Source organism: Myotis brandtii, unplaced genomic scaffold (genome assembly GCF_000412655.1).
Source record: "Myotis brandtii unplaced genomic scaffold, ASM41265v1 scaffold79, whole genome shotgun sequence".
Classification (NCBI taxonomy): Eukaryota; Metazoa; Chordata; class Mammalia; order Chiroptera; family Vespertilionidae; genus Myotis; species Myotis brandtii.
In genome coordinates this window covers 2,345,666-2,366,454 of record NW_005371173.1, presented here as the reverse complement: position 1 = coordinate 2,366,454, position 20,789 = coordinate 2,345,666, and the positions used below count along the sequence as shown (strand labels likewise).

The following is a 20,789-nucleotide window of genomic DNA, read 5'->3' as shown; positions in this document are numbered from 1 at the left end:
GTCGCGGCCATGTTGTCTCCACGGCTAGGGTTCGGGGAACAAGCGGAGTGGGGTACATGGGGTCCCTACAGGTGGCTGGGAACCGGGACAGGCCCCGTAGGAAAGTGGGCCTAGGCGGTGTCGCGGACATACCGAGCCAGCGGGCTTAGCAAAAGGGCCGTTTCCGATCCAAGGCTCCTTGGAGGTCAAGGTCTCCAGCCGGATGGGCGGTCAGATTTCCCGCTCTGAGCACGTGACCGAGCTGACTCCGCTGGTTTGTTTCGCCTTCCCCAGCACCCCTTCCCCCCGCCCCTTCGGTGACACATCGCCAATGACTGGGAAGGGACTGGGCGGTTACGGTGGGCGGAGCTGCTGCAAAAGAATGCGGCTCGAGTCCGACACCACATCCGTGCGGAGCGGACTCAGCTCCGGGTCCCAGCGAGCGAGGGGCGGCCGGGAGAGGCGGCGGACGTGCCCTGCGTGAGTGCGCCGAGTGCGTGGCGGCGGCGCACGCGCCGAGCGAGTGGGCGATGTGGCTGGGTCCACGTGCATCCCTGACAGCGACCCCCGCGGCTCCATGACCCGAGGTCGCCCGGCATCCGTGCCCCTCCCCAAGCGGCCGGCCCCGTTCGCCTGTCCCGCAGCCTCGGCCTGCGGCTCCGCATTGCCATGGTGACTGTGGGCAACTACTGCGAGGCCGAAGGGCCCGCGGGTCCGGCCTGGGCGCAGGGTGGCCTGAGCCCCTGCTTCTTCTTCACCCTCACGCCCTCGGTGCTGATGGCCCTGGGGACTCTGGCCTTGGTGCTGGCCCTTCCCTGCAAGCGTCGGGAGCGGCCAGCAGTCGCCGACGCGCTGTCTTGGGGGGCCGGTCCTCGTGTCGCTCCCTACGTGCTGCAGCTGCTTCTGGCCACACTTCAGGTGGCCTTGCCCCTGGCCAGCCTGGTTGGTCGAGTGGGCACTGCGCGGGGGGCCCCGCTGCCAGGTTACCTGCTGCTGGCTTCCATACTGGGCACCCTGGCCGGCGCCTGTGGCTTGGGACTGCTCGTTGTGGAACGGAGCCAGGCGCGGCAGAAGCTAGCAATGGGCGCCTGGATCAAATTAAGTCACAGCCCCGGTCTCCTGCTCCTCTGGACTGTGGCTTTTGCAGCCGAGAACTTGGCCCTGGTGTCTTGGAACAGCCCACAGTGGTGGTGGGCAAGGGCGGACTTGGGCCAGCAGGTGAGGGACCTCATGGGAGAGTGGAAGCATGGGTGGCAGGGGTTGGGAAGAAGGATGTCAAGTCTGGTCATACTGGCTCCACGCTTTGGGGTGACTCTTAAGGGAAGAGGGAGGGGCTGACGCTGGCTGGGAGCTGATAGCCAGCTGGTAGGGTGTGTCCGTGCTGAGTCATTGTGGATTTTTCTTCCCAGCCCATTAGATGCTGGGCCCCAAGGAGGAACCAGGGTGCATGCCCTACCAATCCCCAACCCTGTTATTAGTAGTAACAATGGGATTTGGCCCTGTTTGATACTCTCCTCACATGTTTCATTCTAGGTACAGTTTAGCCTGTGGGTGCTGCGCTATGTGGTCTCTGGAGGGCTTTTTGTCCTGGGGCTCTGGGCTCCCGGACTTCGTCCCCAGTCCTACGCATTTCAGGTCAATGAAGACAATCAGGATGTAGAAAGGAGCCAGGTACACCTCAACTTTTGAACCTTAGGGTCTGTCTTAACTTCATTTCTTGGCATCATTTTTTCCTACCATAATAAACTGTTTCTTACCCAAATCTCACATTGTGCCCTGTTAGCCTTTCTGACCCCATCGGGGCTTACTTGTGGGTCTAAAATGCCTGGGATCTGCACTCCCATACATTTTTCCTAGAAGGTTTCTGGCTAGTGCACTTCTTTATGATTTCTAAGCTTCCCTCTATGTGTTTCACCATCCTAGGTTCAGTCAACAGAGGGGCCACCAGCATCTACCTGGCGAGACTTTGGCAGGAAGCTCCGGCTATTGGGTGGCTACCTGTGGCCTCGGGGAAATCCAGCTCTGCAACTTGTTGTGGTCATCTGCCTGGGGCTCATGGGGTTGGACCGGGGACTGAATGTGTTGGTGCCCATCTTCTATAGGGATATAGGTGAGGGAGAGGGGTGCCAGCTTAGCACTCTGGTGGGGGGGGGGGGGGGGGGGGGGGGCGGTCAACCCAGGGCAGTGCGACAGAGTTGAGAGTTGGGTGGTCAGAAAAAGGCTATGGCTGGTGCCTGGGGCAGTCTCTCCTGAAGAGGGGACTAGGGGGCCATAAGTGGGCTTAGACTCATTTTCTCCATAGTAAACTTGCTGACTGAGAAGGCACCTTGGCACTCCCTGGCCTGGACTGTTACCACCTATGTCTTCCTCAAGTTCCTCCAGGGTGGTGGCACTGGCAGTACAGGTATGGGGGACTCTCACCCTGGTTGGTACTGGCCCCTCCCTCTCCTCCCCATAGTTCCTTCCCACAGGCATGCCTCCCCTGGACTCTTTGGCGCTTTCTGACCTTTCACATCTGGGTGCTGGGCTGATGTCAATTGTCCCCTTAGCCCTACTGAATCCTTCTCAGGCTTTGTGAGCAACCTTCGCACATTCCTGTGGATCAGGGTGCAGCAGTTCACAGCTCGGGGGATGGAGCTGCGCCTCTTCTCCCACCTGCATGAGCTCTCACTGCGCTGGCACCTGGGGCGCCGAACAGGGGAAGTGCTGCGAGTCGTTGACCGGGGCACAGCCAGTGTCACTGGGCTGCTCAGGTACCAAGCCCATGGAAAGGAGTGTGAGGGGGTGGGGCAGGAAAAGTAGGGGGGCCTGAGAACAGACCCAGCTTGAGGAGCTGCCCCTTCGCCCTCTTTCTTTTTCTAATAAGGTTAATGTACATATGCTCTGTAATAACTTAAAGTAGATTGAGAGCATATCTCTTTTGAATTCTACTCAGTTCTTCAGAGGTTTCCACTGCATTTAGTATGTTGAGTTCTGCTTCTTGGCATTTTTACATGTATATGTGCAGACTCCCAGAACTAAAGTGGTATTGTGAAGGTTTTTCCTAGAACAAATGGTATCACAATATAGGCATCATCCTCAGAGTTGCATTATTTTTTTTTCACTTTTTAAATATATTTTTTATTGACTTCAGAGAGGAAGCGAGAGGGAGAGGGAGATGGAAACATCAATGAGAGAGAATCATTGATTGGCTACCTCCTGCACGTCCCCTACTTGGGATCAAGCCCACAACTTGGGCATGTGTCCTTGACTGGAATCGAACCCAGGACCCTTCAGTCCTCAGGTGACACTCTATTCACTGAGCCAGACCACTAGGGCCTCACAGTTGATTAACAAAATGTTACGGAGATATATTCTCATTGGAGCATGAAGATCTCCCTCTTTCATTATGATAGACCCAGAGCATTCTGTAGTTTGGGCATGCTGTGTTTACTTTAGCCATCCACCTTCTGAGGGGCATTTAGCTTGATTGCAGTCTGTTGCTGTTGAAAACAAAAAACCACACTGAAACTGCTAGAGGTAGAGTTGCTGGCTCTGAGCCCTTATATTTTTCTTTGTCACTTGACTTCCCCTCCCAGCTACCTGATATTCAACATTCTCCCCACACTGGCTGACATCATCATTGGCATCATCTACTTCAGCATGTTCTTCAATGCCTGGTTTGGCCTCATCGTGTTCCTGTGCATGAGTCTTTACCTCAGTGCGTGCTGCTTGGTGAAACCAGCTCCCTGAACTCTCCAAGGACTCCCTTGAGCATGAGCTCTGACCCCACTTGGGTGACCCAGTTTGGAAGACTATAGATTAGTGGACTTGAATAGTCTCCTCAGCTCCCCAATAATGGTGGATGGGCACACTCCTCGGCCATGGAAACTTTAGCTTAACCTGTGTGGAGGTCCAGGGCTTGTGGTCACATTAGGTCCCGTTGTGGATACGAGTCAAGGAGGAAGCTCACTGTGTCACAGATGCAGCTTGCCTTGATTTGCTCATCAAAAGCATTTTCACAGATGAGGCTTTGTACAGGCTGCAAAGATATCTTGGACACAGCCTCTTCCCTCAGGGAGCTTAGGATGTTCTCTCTTCAGAACCTGAGTCCCTGGACTGTAACGTAGGGTTAGTGTGTAGTAGGCATCAGACATACACATGTGGTTTCTGCTGTTGAAAATGTTGTCTTGATCTCTTCTCCTTTTCCCTCCTCCTTTCCTGCTATAGCCCTAACCATCGTGGTCACTGAGTGGAGAACAAAGTTTCGACGTGATATGAACACACAGGAAAATGCTACTCGGGCACGAGCCGTGGACTCTTTGCTAAACTTTGAAACGGTAACAGAGGCCTTAGTGGCAGTGGTGTGAAGCATGGAAATATGGAGGTTTGTGCCTGGGACCACCGAGGCTACTGAGGAGCTGGGGGGTGCAAGATGTGCTATTTAAAATTAGGAAGGAGGGATTGGGGATCTGGAAGCAATGATCCAGGTGCTGAATGCTGCAGCCATGTCAAATGGTGCTTTGAATTCATCAGGTGAAGTATTACAATGCAGAAGGTTATGAAGTGGAACGTTATCGAGAAGCCATCATTAAATATCAGGTGAGCACGCTAGTTTGAGGCCTACTGACAGCAATGGCCTGGCCTTGTGGAATTACCAGAGCCAAAAAGAATAAAATTTGGGCTGTGAGGTTGAAGGTGCCTGGGCCCAGGTTTGGATTTGGTGATGGTCAGCGCATATGTGACATTCCTCTCTCCCATGTTATTTCCACAGGGTTTGGAGTGGAAGTCAAGCGCATCACTGGTTTTACTAAATCAGACTCAGAACCTGGTGATTGGACTTGGGCTGCTTGCTGGCTCGCTGCTTTGTGCATACTTTGTCAGTGAGCAGAAGCTACAGGTGAGGGAATTGTGCTGGGGACAGGGAAGAGGGGGCCTGGGGTCTATGTCTGGCCACCAGGCTCCTGGGTGGGAAGCAGAGAGATGACAGGAAGTGGGCAGGGTGATAACCTGAAGGCCTCTTGTGGATGATCCTCTTCCCTGGATCTCCACAGGTCGGGGACTTTGTGCTTTTTGGCACCTACATCATCCAGCTGTACATGCCCCTCAACTGGTTTGGCACCTACTACAGGTAACCTGATCCCTGGCCCTCACCTGTGCAGTGCATTATTTCCCCAGCTCCTCAGAGGAGCTCCAACCATTACCTGCTTGCAGGATGATCCAGACCAACTTCATTGACATGGAGAACATGTTTGACCTGCTGAAGGAGGAGACAGAAGTGAGTGAAGAGAGAGGAGTGGGGCTTGGGGGAGTGAGAGCCACGTGGTATTTCTGGTGTCTGGAGGATACCAGACCTGTAACAGCGCCGTGCATTGGTGACACTCTCCCAGGTGAAGGACCTTGCTGGAGCAGGGCCCCTTCGCTTCCAGAGGGGCCAGATTGAGTTTGAGAACGTGCACTTCAGCTACGCTGATGGGTGAGCCCCTCCCCTTTTGCCGTCCCTGGACCCTTTCCCACTGTCTACTTACTGCCTTCCTGCCCCTCATCCCTGCTTCTTAGCCATCCCTGCTTCTTGGGAAGAGAGCCCACACAGGGGAGGGTCAGGGCCGAGTAGTAGCTCTGGTGATGGAAGGGGGCACTGGGAGTGCAGCAGGCCTGCTGACCATACCCGCTCTTCTTGCAGGCGGGAGACCCTGCAGGATGTGTCCTTCACTGTAATGCCTGGGCAGACCCTGGCCCTGGTAAGAGGAAACCCAGCCACTTGGCCCAGCCTTCTCCATCTTCCCTTATTCCAGTGTCCATGGTAGCTTGTGACCCAGGCTGGGAGTTAGAGAGCCCTGTCATGTGTGGTCACATGTGAATGTGGCAGCCTCCATGGACATTAGTACCCTCTTGGAGAAAAAGCCTTAAAAGCCAACAGGCCTAAGAATGCGTTTCCCTTACAACAGGTGGGCCCATCTGGAGCAGGGAAGAGCACAATTTTGCGTCTGCTCTTTCGCTTCTATGACATCAGCTCTGGCTGCATCCGAATAGATGGTCAGGACATTTCACAGGTGAGGTTGTTTGGGAGGAAACTGTCATTGTGTGTAAAAGAATGGTTAACTGCTGAGCATCCAGGGAGAGGAGGAGACCTCACCTCTTCAAAAAGCTGGGGCAGGAGACCTTAGCCCAGGGGTGGGCAACCTTTTGACTCGAAGGCCACAATGGGTTCTTAAACTGGACCGGAGGGCCGGAACAAAAGCATGGATGGAGTGTTTGTGTGAACTAATATAAATTCAAAGTAAACATCATTACATAAAAGGGTACGGTCTTTTTTTTTTTAGTTTTATTCATTTCAAATGGGCCGGATCCGGCCCGCGGGCCGTAGTTTGCCCACGGCTGCTTAGCCTTTCTAGCACCATCTTACCTACACTAGAAAGAGTCATGTATGGTGCTGTACACGGTACAAAGATCAGCAGCAGTCTAGGGAAGCAGGGAGAGAATGGGACTTTTCTTTTTAGTGATGGGGAAACAGACTCAGAGAGGTTGAGTGACTCGTCCACACAGCTAGGGTTTGGGGTGGTGGTAGCAGGAATTTTACCCAGGGCCTCTCATCCCATGTGCTTTCTGCCAGCGCATCCTTCCTCCTATGCCTGGGGGGATCTCACAGGCCAGGAATATGGTCTCTTGGCCCCAGGTGACCCAGATCTCCCTCCGGTCTCACATTGGAGTTGTGCCCCAGGACACCGTCCTCTTCAATGACACCATTGCCAACAATATTCGCTATGGCCGCATCACAGCTGGGAATGATGAGGTGCAGGCTGCTGCCAAGGCTGCAGGCATCCATGATGCCATTGTGGCTTTCCCTGAGGGTGAGCTTCCCTGGCCCTGTTTTGCCCTGGGCTGTTACTCCCTCTGACCTCTGTTCCATCCCTTCCTTGCCTCATCTGAACACAGAAACCAAGTTTATCATGTGTGACCTGAGGGAGGTGGGCAATATCCACAGGGTATGAGACACAGGTGGGCGAGCGGGGACTGAAGCTGAGCGGTGGGGAGAAGCAGCGTGTCGCCATCGCCCGCACCATTCTCAAGGCCCCCAACATCATTCTGCTGGATGAGGTGAGGGCCCTGGCCAGCCTTCACCCCTCCCTCCTGCCCTGCCTGTGCCCATGCCATTCCTGCGGGGCACTGTTTTCCAGGAATCCATGTTTCACAAAACACCTTACAGTTCTCAAGTGCAAACAAGGTTCTTTTTGATACCTGAGACCTCGGCCAGCAGCTTGCTGGGAATTTGGGTGTCAAGGGCAGTTTTACCCAGACCCTCTCTGTAGGCAACATCAGCGTTGGATACATCTAATGAGAGGGCCATCCAGTCTTCTCTGGCCAAAGTCTGCGCCAACCGCACCACCATTGTAGTGGCACACAGGTACAGGACCGGGGCAGCAGGCAGCGGGGCCACTTTTGGGGGTGCAGTGGGTAACTGGTCTCTTGACTTCTCAGGCTCTCAACTGTGGTCAATGCTGACCAGATCCTCGTCATCAAGGATGGCTGCATTGTGGAGAGAGGACGGTAAGGGGCACAGCAGGATGAACAGGGCTGGGCCTCTGAGAGAGGAGCTCTCTCTCGCCAAATCCCTGTTACCTCTGTGGGCTGGTGGCGAGGACTCTTGTGGTGAAACTGATAGTTGGGACTTACACTTTCCTCCTTGCTCCAGGCACGAGGCTCTGTTGTCCCGAGGCGGGATGTATGCGGACATGTGGCGGTTACAGCAGCAGGGACAGGATGAAATCGCTGAAGATACCAAACCCCAGTCTAAGGCACGGTGACCAAAGTTGTGGCTACTTCCTTCCCAAAGGGTCACTGAAAGGGAATAAGATGTACCCTTCTTCCATGGCATATTTTATCCTGGTCTTGGGGTGCTGTGCTAGCCAAAGTGGGGGAAAGGGACCTTTCAGTAAAGCAATTTTGGGGGAAATAAAAGTGTGTGGACTGTGCTAGGACCACTGTGACTTCATGATGTGGCATATTGCAGTAGGCCTCTACTCTTAGATTGGGTGAGCATTCTTGACAGGACTCTACTGGTTTTGGTTGGAAAAGAGAAAGAAACACACCACTTGGATGTGCTATTAACTACCAATATCCTTTATTCCTCCCAGGACCCTCCCTGTCCCTACACATGCAGGCAGCCCCAGTGTAAGAGGGATGACATGATGCAGGGAGTTGAGTGGGGCCTGGCCAGCATCCCCGAGGGCCCAACCAGGGAACAGTTCACAGCTGCTATCTCCCACGTAGCTGGAGGGCCAGCAGGGCCTTCTATAGACTGAGTTCCACAGTTGTTTCTCTTGATACTCCCTGGAAACAGCCTTTACGTCATTCCTCGTCTTCACTCCAGGCTGCTCTTGGCCTCCTCTCCCTGTGGACCTTAGAGATGTGAGGGCCACAGTCCTCCTCAGCTAAGCCTCCCTCCCCAAGCCCAAGGCCCTAGCACAGGCTGCAGTTGGACGGCTTCAGGCTGCGGCTTTGGGCCTGGAGCAAGGAGAGGGGAAGGGGAAGACAGGGTGTGATGTCATGGAAATGAGGGGGCAGTCCTCACTTCCAAGCTCAGCATGGGCCGGAGTCATACTGAAAACGAAAAGACAACCACCATTCCAAAACTTTCAACCACTTGGAAGAACCCCCAAAACTCCTTACTCACTCCCAGTGCAGGACCCACCTCTACCCCATCCTCATACCTGCTTTCAACCACTTGGAAGAACCCCCAAAACTCCTTACTCCCAGTGCAGGACCCATCTCTACCCCATCCTCATACCTGATGCCGTCGGTACTCTGCCTCACTGGCTGACAGTGCTTGTGCTAAAGCTAAGTCTTCTTCCTCCTGAGAACTGGGAGAGAGGAGCAGCTTAAGTTGGATGACAATAATATCTAAAATATAAGCATCTGATCTGTTAGGCACCATTGTGTTGAACACTTGAGTATTATCTCAATTTCTATACAACCCTACAATGTAGGTATTAGTATGATCCCATTTTATAGAGGAAATTAAGACCCTAATGGGTTAAAAAACTTGTCAAACGTCATATAGTTAGTAAGCTTAATTTTGGACCCAAGTACTTAACTATTACCTTTTTTTTCTTTTAATATATTTTTATTGCTTTCAGAGAAGAAGGGAGAGGGAGAAAGAGATAGAAAAATCAATTATGAGAGAGAATCATTGATTAGTTGCCTCCTGCACACCCCCCAACTGGGGATCAAGCCCAGAACCTGGGCATGTTCCCTGACTGGGAATCAAACAGTGACCTCCTGGTTCATAGGTCGATGCTCAACCACTAAGCCATGCTGGCCAGGCCTAACTATTATCTTGCAACAGATCAGAGTGTTCCCACCTATCTCTTTCCCACAACCCATCCTCTTTCACCAGAGAGTACGTACCTTGGGACCTGGGGTTTGGTCTCTGCCAGGGACAATTCCAGGGCTCGCTGCAGAGCCTCATCCTCACTCTGCAAAAAAAGAGAAACAAGACCAGTTGCCTTGGACTTTACTCTGTGTGGGTTTGCTTCTGTCCGTTCAACCTCTGCTCAACTCACCAAGCCATTCTGCAAAGCAATCACTGGAGGGGCAGTCCATGATGGAGACTGGGCTGTGGCTCTAAGGCAGACATTCAGTAGGCAGAGGTCAAAAAAAAAAGAAAGAAAGAAAAGTAAGAGAGGCAGAGATCAGAGATATGAAGGAGGAAAAGGGAGAGAAGAAATGGGGAGGCCTACCTGATGGGAGAGGTAGATGAAGGCAAGGTCCGACTTGGGCTGGGGACGGTGCTTGTAGAAGAAGCCAGACCTTGTGTTCTGGAGATGGCAGCAAGTCTGTAGGGAAGAGACATTCTTGGCATGTGTCCTAGAGTAGTCAGCTCGCATGCTCCTCCCAGGCTTTACCAGGGAACTCAGGAGGGAGCTCCTCCAAACAGTCTGGAAAAACATGCACTTAAAAAGGAAGTTAAGACTCCCTAGTCAAAGAGGACAGGGTTCAAACTTCCCACCTTGTAGTTATAAAGACTGAGTCAGTTCAGAATGATGGAACGGTCCCATAGGTTAAGTAGAAGACTTGGCTGCAATTACCCTGCCAGGCTGGTTGGGTGCCCCTTCCCAGAGCAATCATGGTCCAGTGGGTGACGATGCTTAATGCAAAAGTTTCGGCCACAGCGTTCACAGGTCAGTTTCATCATTTCCCGCTGCCGGCAGCCAGAGCGTTCACACTTATTGGTGAAGATCTGAGGTGGAGTTGGGAAGGTTTGTCTCTGCTGAAACTGACCCCCTTTTCCAACCCAGTAAGAATAGTTGTTCAGGTGTCCAGGCATCCATAAGCCCAGCTGGGTCATGGCCAACCCCTCCAATGCTTACCTTACGTTTTTGCTGTGCTGGATCCGAGCGACAGTCTCGGTCAATGTGCTCCCCAACAGCGCGGTCAGGGGGCTCCCCTCTGGCCACAGGCACAGGCACATTACAGAGTGGGCAGACAGGTACTTGGATATCCTATAGTTAAGGAACAGAGCTCAGTCTGTGACCCACTCCCACTTCAACCAAATCTCTGGTCCTGAAAGAAACTCAGACAATAAAGGAGAGGAAGCAGGAGGCAGAGGAATTGCAGGGATTCCGCATGCATCCTCCATCACCCTCACCTTTTGGTAAGCAGATCCACAGTGATGCTGAGCATAGGCCACATGGTCTGCACAGAAGATGCCCGAGCAGGCGTCGCACTTGAGCGGTAGAAAATCTGCAGGGAATATGTCAGACTGCAGGTCCAGCGGGACCCTGACATCGTTCCGGGTCACTCAAGCCTTCCACTCCGAGGAAGGAAAACACCACCTTGTTTGCAACAAACCACCCGGCTCTAGTCCACTCTCCTTAGCCACGCCCCCTTTGACACCGTCCCAACTTCGAGCCCGCCCCTCCCGGCATTCCCAGCCCCCGGAGCCCACCCTTCGTCTCGTCTGCAGCTCCAAGCCCCTCTCCACCCGGTCCCACCCCCTCGCGCTCTGCCCTCACCCAAGCGCTGACAGCTCGGCTCGGAACAGTGCGCCCCGAGATCCGGAAACTCCATCGCTGGGCCGGGCGAGGCCTGCTGGGAGAAGAAGAAGCGATGCTGAACATCTCTAGGGCTCCCGCTCCGGGTCCGGACTCTGGGGGGGCTCCCTGCCCCTCCCCATCCTCTCCCCCACCCAGCCGTGTTACCGGAGCCTCTGCGCCTCCCGGTCCAAAGGTCCCACTCCTCCCCCAGCGCGCACGGGCGCACTGACGTCATCGCGCAGGGCGGCACATCTCGCGCAGTCGCAGGGCGGCCGAGCGGGCCGAGCCCCGCCCGTGAGTGGGAGGGGGTCGCAGACTGAGCTCTGTTCCTCAGCTATAGGCTATCCAAGCACCTGTCGCCCACCCTGTAATGTGCCTGTGCCGGGCTAGGGACTGGGTTGGTCCTGCGTCGGGACTTAGCTCCGCGTAGAGCGAAAGGACCCGCGAAGCCGAGCACAGGTGATTTGTTGGGGAAGGAGGATTGGGGTGGATTGGGATCTTTCACAAGACGGTCCTTCGCCCACTTCTCACTCTACACCTAGCCATTTCATTCGCGGCCACGGCTGCACTTCCTCTCCACCAGCTGACTCCCATATTTCTCCAAAGTACGGATTTCTCTCCAGAGCTGTAGATCCTTCCTCCAGGCTTCGCTCTGACGCCCTTTCTGTGAGGCTCCCCGAACCATCCCCAGTCTGAGCTAAGCACACCGGCTATGTGACCTCCCCGGGTCTGTTCCAGCATCCGTGTCATCTTATTGTAATCAGATGTTTACACACACAAATATACTGGGAAGTCAGGAACCACGCCTCCCTGGTTCTGTTAGGTTCCTGGCACCCAGCGCGGTGCCTTGAACTGTGTGACTTCAGTGTGAATGCGAATTACCCACAGAGCTGGTTTTAAATGCAGATTCCTGGGTCCCGGAGCTTCTGATTCGGGAGGAAGCACCCAAGCACACAGATGATCCATGTACAACACACTTTGAAAAACGTGAGACTTGAATATTCCGAGTACATGTTAAATATTTCTGGAATGAGGCATGAGAGTCACCGGACTGATGTTCTGCTTTTCCTCCGGCAGCTTCCAGCTTCAGCACATTTTGCTTCTCACATGCCTCTCTGGCCCCTCATGACTGGGAATGGTCGCACCCTTAAATTTATCTTCCCATAAATTTGACCATGAGAACACATAAGCTTAGAGTTGAGCAATGTCCTCCAAAATAGAGGGTTAACCCAGGCCACAATTGGAAATGAGAAGACACTCCGTTCTTATTCTTACCCTCTCTCCCCCCTCTAACTTTTGGCTCTATTTCCCGATGTGTTTGCTTCTTCCAAATCCTTCCACGTGCCTGCCACTGGATGATACATTCAAAGAAAAAGACATACAGGGTAATATGGCAGTACTTTGCAGGGTTTGACAAGTGTTATTCAAGCCAAAACCTAAGGGGTGAGTATATTTTGGCAAGGTGAATCCAAGAAAGAAAGGAATGTGGTGGAAGGAGATGGCATTCCAGGCAGAGGAAACAGCAGGGACAAATGAAGATAAGAGAGAACAAGGTCCTTTAAATGAGCTTTAAAAAAAGCTTGGGGTATCTGAATCTTACGGTATATGAGGCAGGCTAGAAGGGAAATGAAACTGGAGAGCTAGCAGAGGCCAAATCACCTCAGGTATTGGAGGCCAGTTAGTATTGAGAATTTTAACAAAAATACAATGAGAAACAATAAATAGTTTTAAGCAGGGAGCGACATGATCAGATTTGTATTTTGGAAAAGTCACTTTGGCTTCAGAGTAGAGAAGAGATTGGAGGAAATATGAGATTGGAAGAAAGGAGACCAGGTAGGAAGCTGTTGCTGTAACCCAGGCAAGACATGATGATGGTCTGGACCAGAATGGGGACAATACTTAGGTATAATGAAAACTCGGTAGAGAGGTTAGATATAAGATAGATTTTTAAAAATAAGTAGCTTTCAAGTGTGTCACTGTAAGAATAAAATGGAAAAAATAAATTATATTTCCACAGTAATCACAAAGTACACATAGTCCCTGATTTATGATGAATTTATGATTTTTCAACTTTACGGTAATGCAAAAGCCATAGATGATCAACAAAAACTGGTTAGACTAAACTATGATGATCGGTAGGTTAAAGGCATTTTTTGTATGTCTTTATTGATTTCAGGGAGAGGGAGAGAAAGAAGCATCAATGATGAGAGAATCATCAATTGGCTACCTCCTGCATGCCCCTCCACTGGGGATCAAGTCTGCAACCTGGCCATGTGTCCCAACCAGGAATCAAACTGTGACCTCCTGGTTCATGGATTGATACTCAACCACTGAGCCACACCAGCTGGGCTTAAAAGGCATTTTTGACTTAATGGTATTTTCAATTTACGGTGGCTTTATAACCCCATCATAAATGAAGGAACATCTATATTCAGAACAATGTTTTTAAAAGAAAAATTCCAACTTTATCTGCAAGAAATACTTTGACCTACTTCTATGCAAAAATTTCAACCAGTTAGTATATGGGACATCTTTGACCAATCCTTCAGGGAAATTCTGGCAGCTGCTTCCCTTAATCTGTCCTTATGCCCTGAGGTAGGCTGTGAGCGGCCATGTTTCCACATATGAAATGATGTACCTCAAAATTGTCCCTCTAAAGGTCAGGAGGCTGGGCTGACTTCTGTCTTCTATAAAAATTGGGAGTTACTGCTGGGGGTGATAACTCCCCCAGGCCCACCTCGCTCAACCATCCTACACCTGCGTGCAAGCTGACTAAGCTGCAGAGACTTTAAGGAAAGCCCAGGACAGAAGTGCTGAGGCTGTGCTTTGAGGTGGGAAGCCATCAGAGCTCAAAGGAACTGTCCACAGCAGCAGCTGAAGTCAGATATAGGCCAAGTAGAGGTAGAACAGAGCACCAAGAACACCTGCTATATTTAGCCAATCAGATTCAGTTTGAAATCAAGGCCAAGAGATCAATGTTCATAATACCATTGGGCCTGTAACATATAAATGATGGGATGTCCATCTGCCATACTGTCACACTGACAGAGGGACAGGAAGAGATTGTTATCTGCAATACTTTGACTGATGGGTCACAGTGAGCTCTATGAAAATAGATTGATCTTGTAGTTCATACACATGGATTTAAGTTAAATCATTACCTGACTCTTTTGCATCCTCCCAAAGTCCGCAATTCCCAACAAAACTGGCTAACTGCCATTACTTCATTGGTTTCACTTTGTCTCTTAAGATGGTTATAAGTTATACCATTAGATTCAGGACACTGTATTTCTCAAGGCTTTTTCAGAATCTCTGGTCACAACCTGAAGTCAGGCTTATGACATGTAGGAGATTCTTGATCCAGGTGTGCACCTAGAGGCCATCTGCCGTGAGGATTCAGCTTTTGGCCTAGGCCCTTTAGAAAGACAGTTGTCAAAGATCTAGTCATTTGTGAATTCCAAGACTCCGTATCTGTTAGATCCACCATTAATCCTGTTAGATTTAAAATTATGAAATTGCTAATGTGTGCCTTTTTTTAACTAAAAAACACACACAATAATTTTGTATGATTTAATTAACCTAAGCAGCACATGTCACAGCCAAGAATTATTTTTCTGACCATCTGTCTAATCCTCAGTCTGCTGGGTTTTGGAACCCAGACATGTCAGCAAACAGTCACTGTCTGATAGTGTGGTTTAAAGTCCATACACCTTAAAATCAGGTGTGCCAAATTTCTATGTACCTTAGTCCTTCAAACTTCCACCATTTCCTGCTAATCATGTCTATGAAGAACATATTAGGGTAGCTGTCATGTCCTGATTTTAGTCAAACAGCCATAAAAGTTAGTGTGGTGAGGAACTGAGTGTGCCATTTTGGAAGCAAATCCTCCAGCCCTAGTCAAGCCTTCAGATGACTGCAGCCAGCCCTGGCTAACATCTTTATTGCAGCCTTGTGGGAGACCTTGAACAAGAACCATCTAGCTAAGCTGCCCTCAGGTTCCTGAGCCTTAGAAATAGTGTGAGAACATGTCTGTTGTTTTAGGATGCTAAGTTTTGGAGTAATTTGTTATGCAGAAATAGGTAATCAATACACTTTGGTATTGACACTTTTTTCCGACTTGTATGACACATTCAGAAATGTGTACAGGTCAATGAATTTTCATGAATTGAACACTCCCACATAACCAGCACTCAGATCAAGAAATAGAACATTACTACGCTGGCCGATGTGGCTCAGTTGGTTGGGCACTGTCCAAGCACCAAAAGGCCAGTTTGATTTCAGGGCACATGCTCAGGTTGTGGGCTCGATCCCCTGTAGCAGGTGTACAGGAGGCAGCTGATCCATGTTTCACTCTCACATTCATACTTCTCTCTTTCTCTCCCTCTCCCTTCCTTTTTCTCTAAAAAAGTCAATAAAAATATTTTTTAAAAGAAATAAAATATTACCAACCCCCAGAAGACCCCCTCCAGTCACGGCTTCCCTTCCCCCAAGAGTAGCTACTATCTTGACTTCTAACGATATTAATGTACTTTATATAAATGTAATCATATATATTCTTTTGCATCTATTTTCTTTTACTCATTTTATGTATGAGATTCACCCATATTTTTGTACTTATAGTTTATTCATTCTGTTTAGTTATCTGAATATACTACAATGTATTTATCCATTGCACAGAAAACTTCTGTTATATTTACCATATGTATTTCTCCCTAACATTTTGCCAAATTCACTATATTATTTTCTCTCTCTCTCCACATACATCATATATTAATATACTCATTCTTATTTGTTTATTTATATTTCCAAACCATTTGGTACAATTTACAGAGAATATAACCCTTTACCTCTAAAATATTCAGAATATGCCCTAACCGGTTTGGCTCAGTGGATAGAGCATCAGCCTGTGGACTGAAGGGTCCCAGGTTCAATTCCGGTCAAGGGCATGTACCTTGGTTGGGGGCACATACCCAGTAGGGCGTGTGCAGGAGGCAGCTGATCGATGTTTCTCTCTCATCGATGTTTCTAACTCTCTGTCCCTCTCCGTTCCTCTCTGTAAAAAATCAATAAAATATATTTTTAAAAAAATATTCAGAATGTGTATCCTACAAATAAGGATATCCTCATATATAATCAAAGTGAAATGATAAAAATCACAAAATTTGATCTTGAGACAATCTTTTTTCTAATATACAATTTATATGCAAGTTTTACCAGTTGTCCTAATAGTGCCCTTCATAGTAAGTTTTTCTCCCATCCAGGTTCCAATACAAGATCACATCTTGCAACTATTGTCATGTCTCTTTGATCTCTTTTTTAATCTTGAATACTCCTTCAGTTTTGCATTATCTTTTGTGAAATTGATATTTTTGGAGTCAACTCACTTTTTATACTTATTCCATTTCTGCAGTCACATTTTTTTCAAGCAAACACTAATACATATAATTGAATTTTTTGATCAAAATATTTAGTTGCGCCCAGCTGACATGGCTCAGTGGTTGAGCATCGACCCATGAACACAAGGGGTCACGGTGATTCCCAGTCAGGGCACATGCTGGGGTTGTGGGCTCAATCCCCAGTAGGTGGCATGAAGGAGGCAGCTGATCGATGATGTTTTTCTCTCTCATTGATGTTTCTATTTCTCTATTCCTCTCCATTCCGCTCTCTCTAAAAATCAATAAAAACATATTAAAATATTTAAGTTGAGTTTAAATAGTTTGGTCAAATTTGGTTTTGAAATAATTTAATAATTTAATGCAATCACAGGATCAAGCTGATTGTGCAAACTTAAACTCAGAAAGGCCTTTAGCTTTGAAACCATCAAATATGAATCTCCAAATCTAGATCATTTTCATTGCCTTTAACCTAGTCCAGGAACAAAGAACTACAAGTTTGTCAGTGGGTTATTTTCACTTAGCTACCATTCACTCTAGAACAGTGGTCGGCAAACTCATTAGTCAACAGAGCCAAATATCAACAGTACAACAATTGAAGTTTCTTTTGAGAGCCAAATTTTTTAAACTTAAACTATATAGGTAGGTACATTGTTGTTAACTTAATTAGTGTACTCCTAAGGCTTAGGAAGAGCCACACACAAGGGGCCAAAGAGCTGCATGTGGCTCTCGAGCCACAGTTTGCCGACCACGGCTCTAGAACAATAACAGAGACAAGATATTTATTGTCAACAGGTATGTACCAACCACCCATATCTATTTATATTGGCTGCTTCAATAGTTAGGACTCCAGTACACCAGTTAACTTTAGTCCAACATACATTTATTGAACATCTACTATGTGTCAAGCACTGTGTTAAGTTCTGGGAATATTCAGATGATTAAGACAGAGTCCCTGCCCTCAAGAGTAAGTAGTAAAGTGGAAGTTATACATGTACACATATACCTATGTACCCCATACACCATACTTATACAGAGAGAATGAAGATTCTATGTGATATGTGGAAAAATAGAAGTATACTGAGGGAGCACAAAGAGAGCAGGTCTGATAGGGGCAGGTGACATGGGACATCAGGGAAGGCTTTGTGGATGAGGTATAGCCCAAAGTACACCTTAAAAGACAAGTGAAGCCCTAGCCAGTCTGGCTCAGTGGATAGAGCGTTGGTCTGCAGACTAAAGGATCCCAGGTTCAATTCTGTTGAAGGGCACAAGCCTGGGTTGCAGGAGGCAGCCAATCAATGATTCTCTTTCCTCATTGAAGTTTCCATCTCTCTCTCCCTCTCTCTTCCTCTCTGTAATAAATAAAATACATTTTAAAAGACAAGTGAAGTGTTTTCCAAGCAGAGGTTAAGGGGTGTGTGTAGAGCAAGGTCGGGAAGGGCAGCATAGCTGAACAGAGAGGACAAGCTGTTTGGGTTGAATGTGTTAAGGTAAAAAATAAGACAAAACATCTTAGGGGCAGATCTCAGGCTTCTTAACCATATCAGGGAGCTTGGATGATGTCTTGTAGCAGGAGAGCCTTTGATTAATAATGAAATAGCAGAAAGGTCATCACATTAGTGTTTTAAAATAATGTAGCCATTTGCTGGGCATGAATTTTGGTGGGGGACACGAGTGTGGGCAGGAAAACTGTCCGAATGGGCCAGATGAGAGATGAAGAGAGTGTGAATTAGGGCTGTCATGGAGGTGACAGAATCAAGAAATAACTTGGACACCAAATTAGCAGCAACTAATGATTAACTGGGTGTGGGATGAGGAAGAAGTTGGCCTTCATAGTTGGTGGTGCCGGCAAGCAAGATGGCAAATACAGAAAAAGCCTATCTGTTTAGGCGCAGCGGTGGTGGTGGTGAAGTGCACAGTGGAAAAAGGATGTATCGTTTTTGGAAAGTTGAGGAGAAGGTACCCATAGAACATTCAAGTGGAGATGTCTAATTGGAAGTTCTGGGAAAGGAGCTAAGATTTACAAGTCATTAGCATATGAGTAGAAACTAAGTGGGTGAACACTGAAAGTGCCCAGGCAGAATACAAAGAAAAGTGAGCCAGTGACAGACCCAATTAAAAAAAAAAAGCATTTAAGGGAGCAGGTGGAGCAAGTCCAAGGAGACTTTAATTCAGCGGTCGCCAACCTTTCTGACCTCACAGATCACCAGTGGTCGGCAGACCACCGGTTGGCAACCGCTGCTTTAGTTGGACACTAAAAGCAAAACATGGTGATATATTGTCCTTCCATAATGGGATGAACAGTTCTTAGAATCTCTGTACTTGATCTTTTGTACTTATAAGGATCATTGAAATCTACTGTTTTGCAATATCTCTTGACCAGAAAAACAATTCTGCCTAGCACTATTATTAATTAATCTCATCTCAAAGATTTAATTTCTGCCCTCTGAAGTCCTACAGATAACCCTTCAAAGTCTGAAGGCAGATAATGTGACTCAACTCAGGTCTCTCTCCTGGCTTAAACATTCTCAATTCCTTCAACATAGTTCCCATATGACGATTTTCAGCCTTTACCTCTGGAATCTCCTCTCTTGGGAACACTGCAATTTGTCAACTTGTCCACAAGTGTAGCAAGACTCCTCTGGCAGTATTCTAACTTGTGCACAGTACACCATAGGTATCTTCCTCGCTTTGGAGACTATTATTTCCAGTAATGTAGCCTAAAATTAAATTGTTTATGAGCAGCCATATTACATTGTTGGCTATTTGAATGTATAGTTAAGTGCACTGCCCTGCTCACAATATAAACATATAACCAATTCTCCCTCCTCCAGTCTGTACAACTGGTTTTTATTTAGCCTAATTGTTTCACATTTTTGCTCATTTTTCTTTCACTCATATGAAATCTTTCTTTTTGTTCCTTTCATCTTGGGGCAGGAAATGGCCTGGACACCTGATACAAAATTGTAGACAAACACATAGCAACCATCAGATGAGGGTGAATGTCAAGAATGATCCCTCATGCCCAAGCTGGTTTGCTCAGTGGATAAAGCATCGGCCCGCAGACTGACGGGTCTCAGGTTCTGTTTTTTTCCTTTTCTTTTCTCAGGTTCGATTCTGGTCAAGGGCATGTACCTGGTTCCTCCGTTGCAGGCTCGATCCTTGGTCCCAGCCAGGGCGTGTGCGGGAGGCAACCAAAGGATGTGTTTCTCTCTCCCCCTCCCTTCCACTCTCTTAAAGATCATTGGAAATATATTCTCAGGTGAGGATTAAAAAAAAAAAAAAAAAAGGACCCTCATGGAATTCCAAACATATGGTCAATGTTTTGATCCAACTACAGGCTTCTGTCTTCAGATTTCAAGTTTAACAAGAAAATCGATTAAAGGTGGGTGTCTTTCTGATTGGTTAATTCTCACTTTTAATTACCTATTTATGATTAGAACTGTTTTTCCATTTTCTTCTGAGATCTCTAGATGATGAAAAGTTTCTGTTCCTTCAGTGGAAGTGGACAGAGACTCAGTCATCCCTGATTTTCTCAGGCAAATGTGAAACAAATGGGAAGAAAAAATTTCTCAAAGCTTAGGGGAGATGTGGCATAGAAGCCAACCTCAAAAAGTCAGGTAGCATTGCCACATGGATCCTCCAGCTGGAGGCTGAGGAGGTGAACTCATAAAGGAGGCCATCTGCTTAGTTCTGGGCTTTCTCCAACATTGTTCTTCCCTAAAGAGCAAAGGTTCTGTGTCCATTCTTTGTGAAGTCAAGATATTAGATTGGTTCTCGAGTGTCCATGTCCTTGAGTGTCTCTCCACTTGTGCACTATTAATGGACAGGGGCTTCCTGTTCCAGTGTGATTGCTGGAGCCAGACTGCTTGGACGTGGATCCTGGCTCCACCCTTTACTAGGACTGTGGCCTTCTGGAACGTTAGACTGTCTATAAAATGCAGTGAATAACAGTGTATCTCAGGATTGTGAGGGGAAAAAATAAGTATCAACTCATTTTAGAAAAGTGCTAAGCATATTTTATGTATTCAATTAGTGGTAGTTACTATTCTTTAAAAAATGTTTTTATTGATTTCAGAGAGGGAGAGAAACATCAATTGGCTGCCTACTGGGAATTGAGACCACAACCTGGGCATGTATCCTGACCTGGAATCAAACTGGCAACCTCCTGGTGCATGGGATAATGTGCTACTCAACCAACTGGGCCACACACGCCAGGCAATAGATACTATTTCTTTAGTATTACTTGGTCTGAAATCAATTTTGATACAGGTATAGATCCTGCTTGTTTGGTCTCCCCTGTATATATAAACCAGAGCTGAGTTATTGCATGTAGATGGGTAAGAGTGTTAAGGTTGTAGGAAACATAGTAGAAAACAACTGTTACGGAACCAAATTTGTA

General features: G+C 48.1%; 2 protein-coding genes across 5 annotated transcripts; one reads left to right on the top strand and one right to left on the bottom strand.

The window, feature by feature from the left end:
• The first annotated feature begins 87 nt into the window (after positions 1-87).
• On the top strand, positions 88-7,937 carry ABCB6 (ATP-binding cassette, sub-family B (MDR/TAP), member 6 (Langereis blood group)). The gene is made up of 19 exons (XM_005883449.2): positions 88-1,197; positions 1,513-1,650; positions 1,903-2,089; positions 2,282-2,383; positions 2,549-2,732; positions 3,558-3,679; positions 4,189-4,298; positions 4,495-4,560; positions 4,733-4,858; positions 5,013-5,089; positions 5,173-5,236; positions 5,349-5,434; positions 5,642-5,699; positions 5,907-6,011; positions 6,635-6,809; positions 6,944-7,056; positions 7,269-7,363; positions 7,438-7,506; positions 7,652-7,937. Exons 1-19 carry the CDS (start codon positions 649-651, stop codon positions 7,761-7,763), a joined length of 2,538 nt encoding a protein of 845 aa, XP_005883511.1. The 5' UTR covers positions 88-648; the 3' UTR covers positions 7,764-7,937.
• A 121-nt stretch (positions 7,938-8,058) lies between these two features.
• Positions 8,059-11,242, bottom strand: ZFAND2B (zinc finger, AN1-type domain 2B). Of its 4 annotated transcripts, none has more exons than XM_014531025.1 (10): positions 11,160-11,242; positions 10,974-11,049; positions 10,607-10,701; positions 10,329-10,460; positions 10,047-10,198; positions 9,699-9,794; positions 9,522-9,582; positions 9,367-9,434; positions 8,747-8,819; positions 8,059-8,669 (listed from the first exon to the last, which is right to left on the bottom strand). In XM_014531025.1, exons 2-10 carry the CDS (start codon positions 11,026-11,028, stop codon positions 8,664-8,666), a joined length of 738 nt encoding a protein of 245 aa, XP_014386511.1. In that variant the 5' UTR covers positions 11,029-11,049; positions 11,160-11,242; the 3' UTR covers positions 8,059-8,663. The 4 variants fall into 4 exon arrangements, with proteins under 4 accessions (XP_014386511.1, XP_005883515.1, XP_005883512.1 ...); XM_005883453.2 differs by having other exon boundaries at positions 8,059-8,559; XM_005883450.2 differs by having other exon boundaries at positions 8,059-8,463.
• Positions 11,243-20,789: the final 9,547 nt, after the last annotated feature.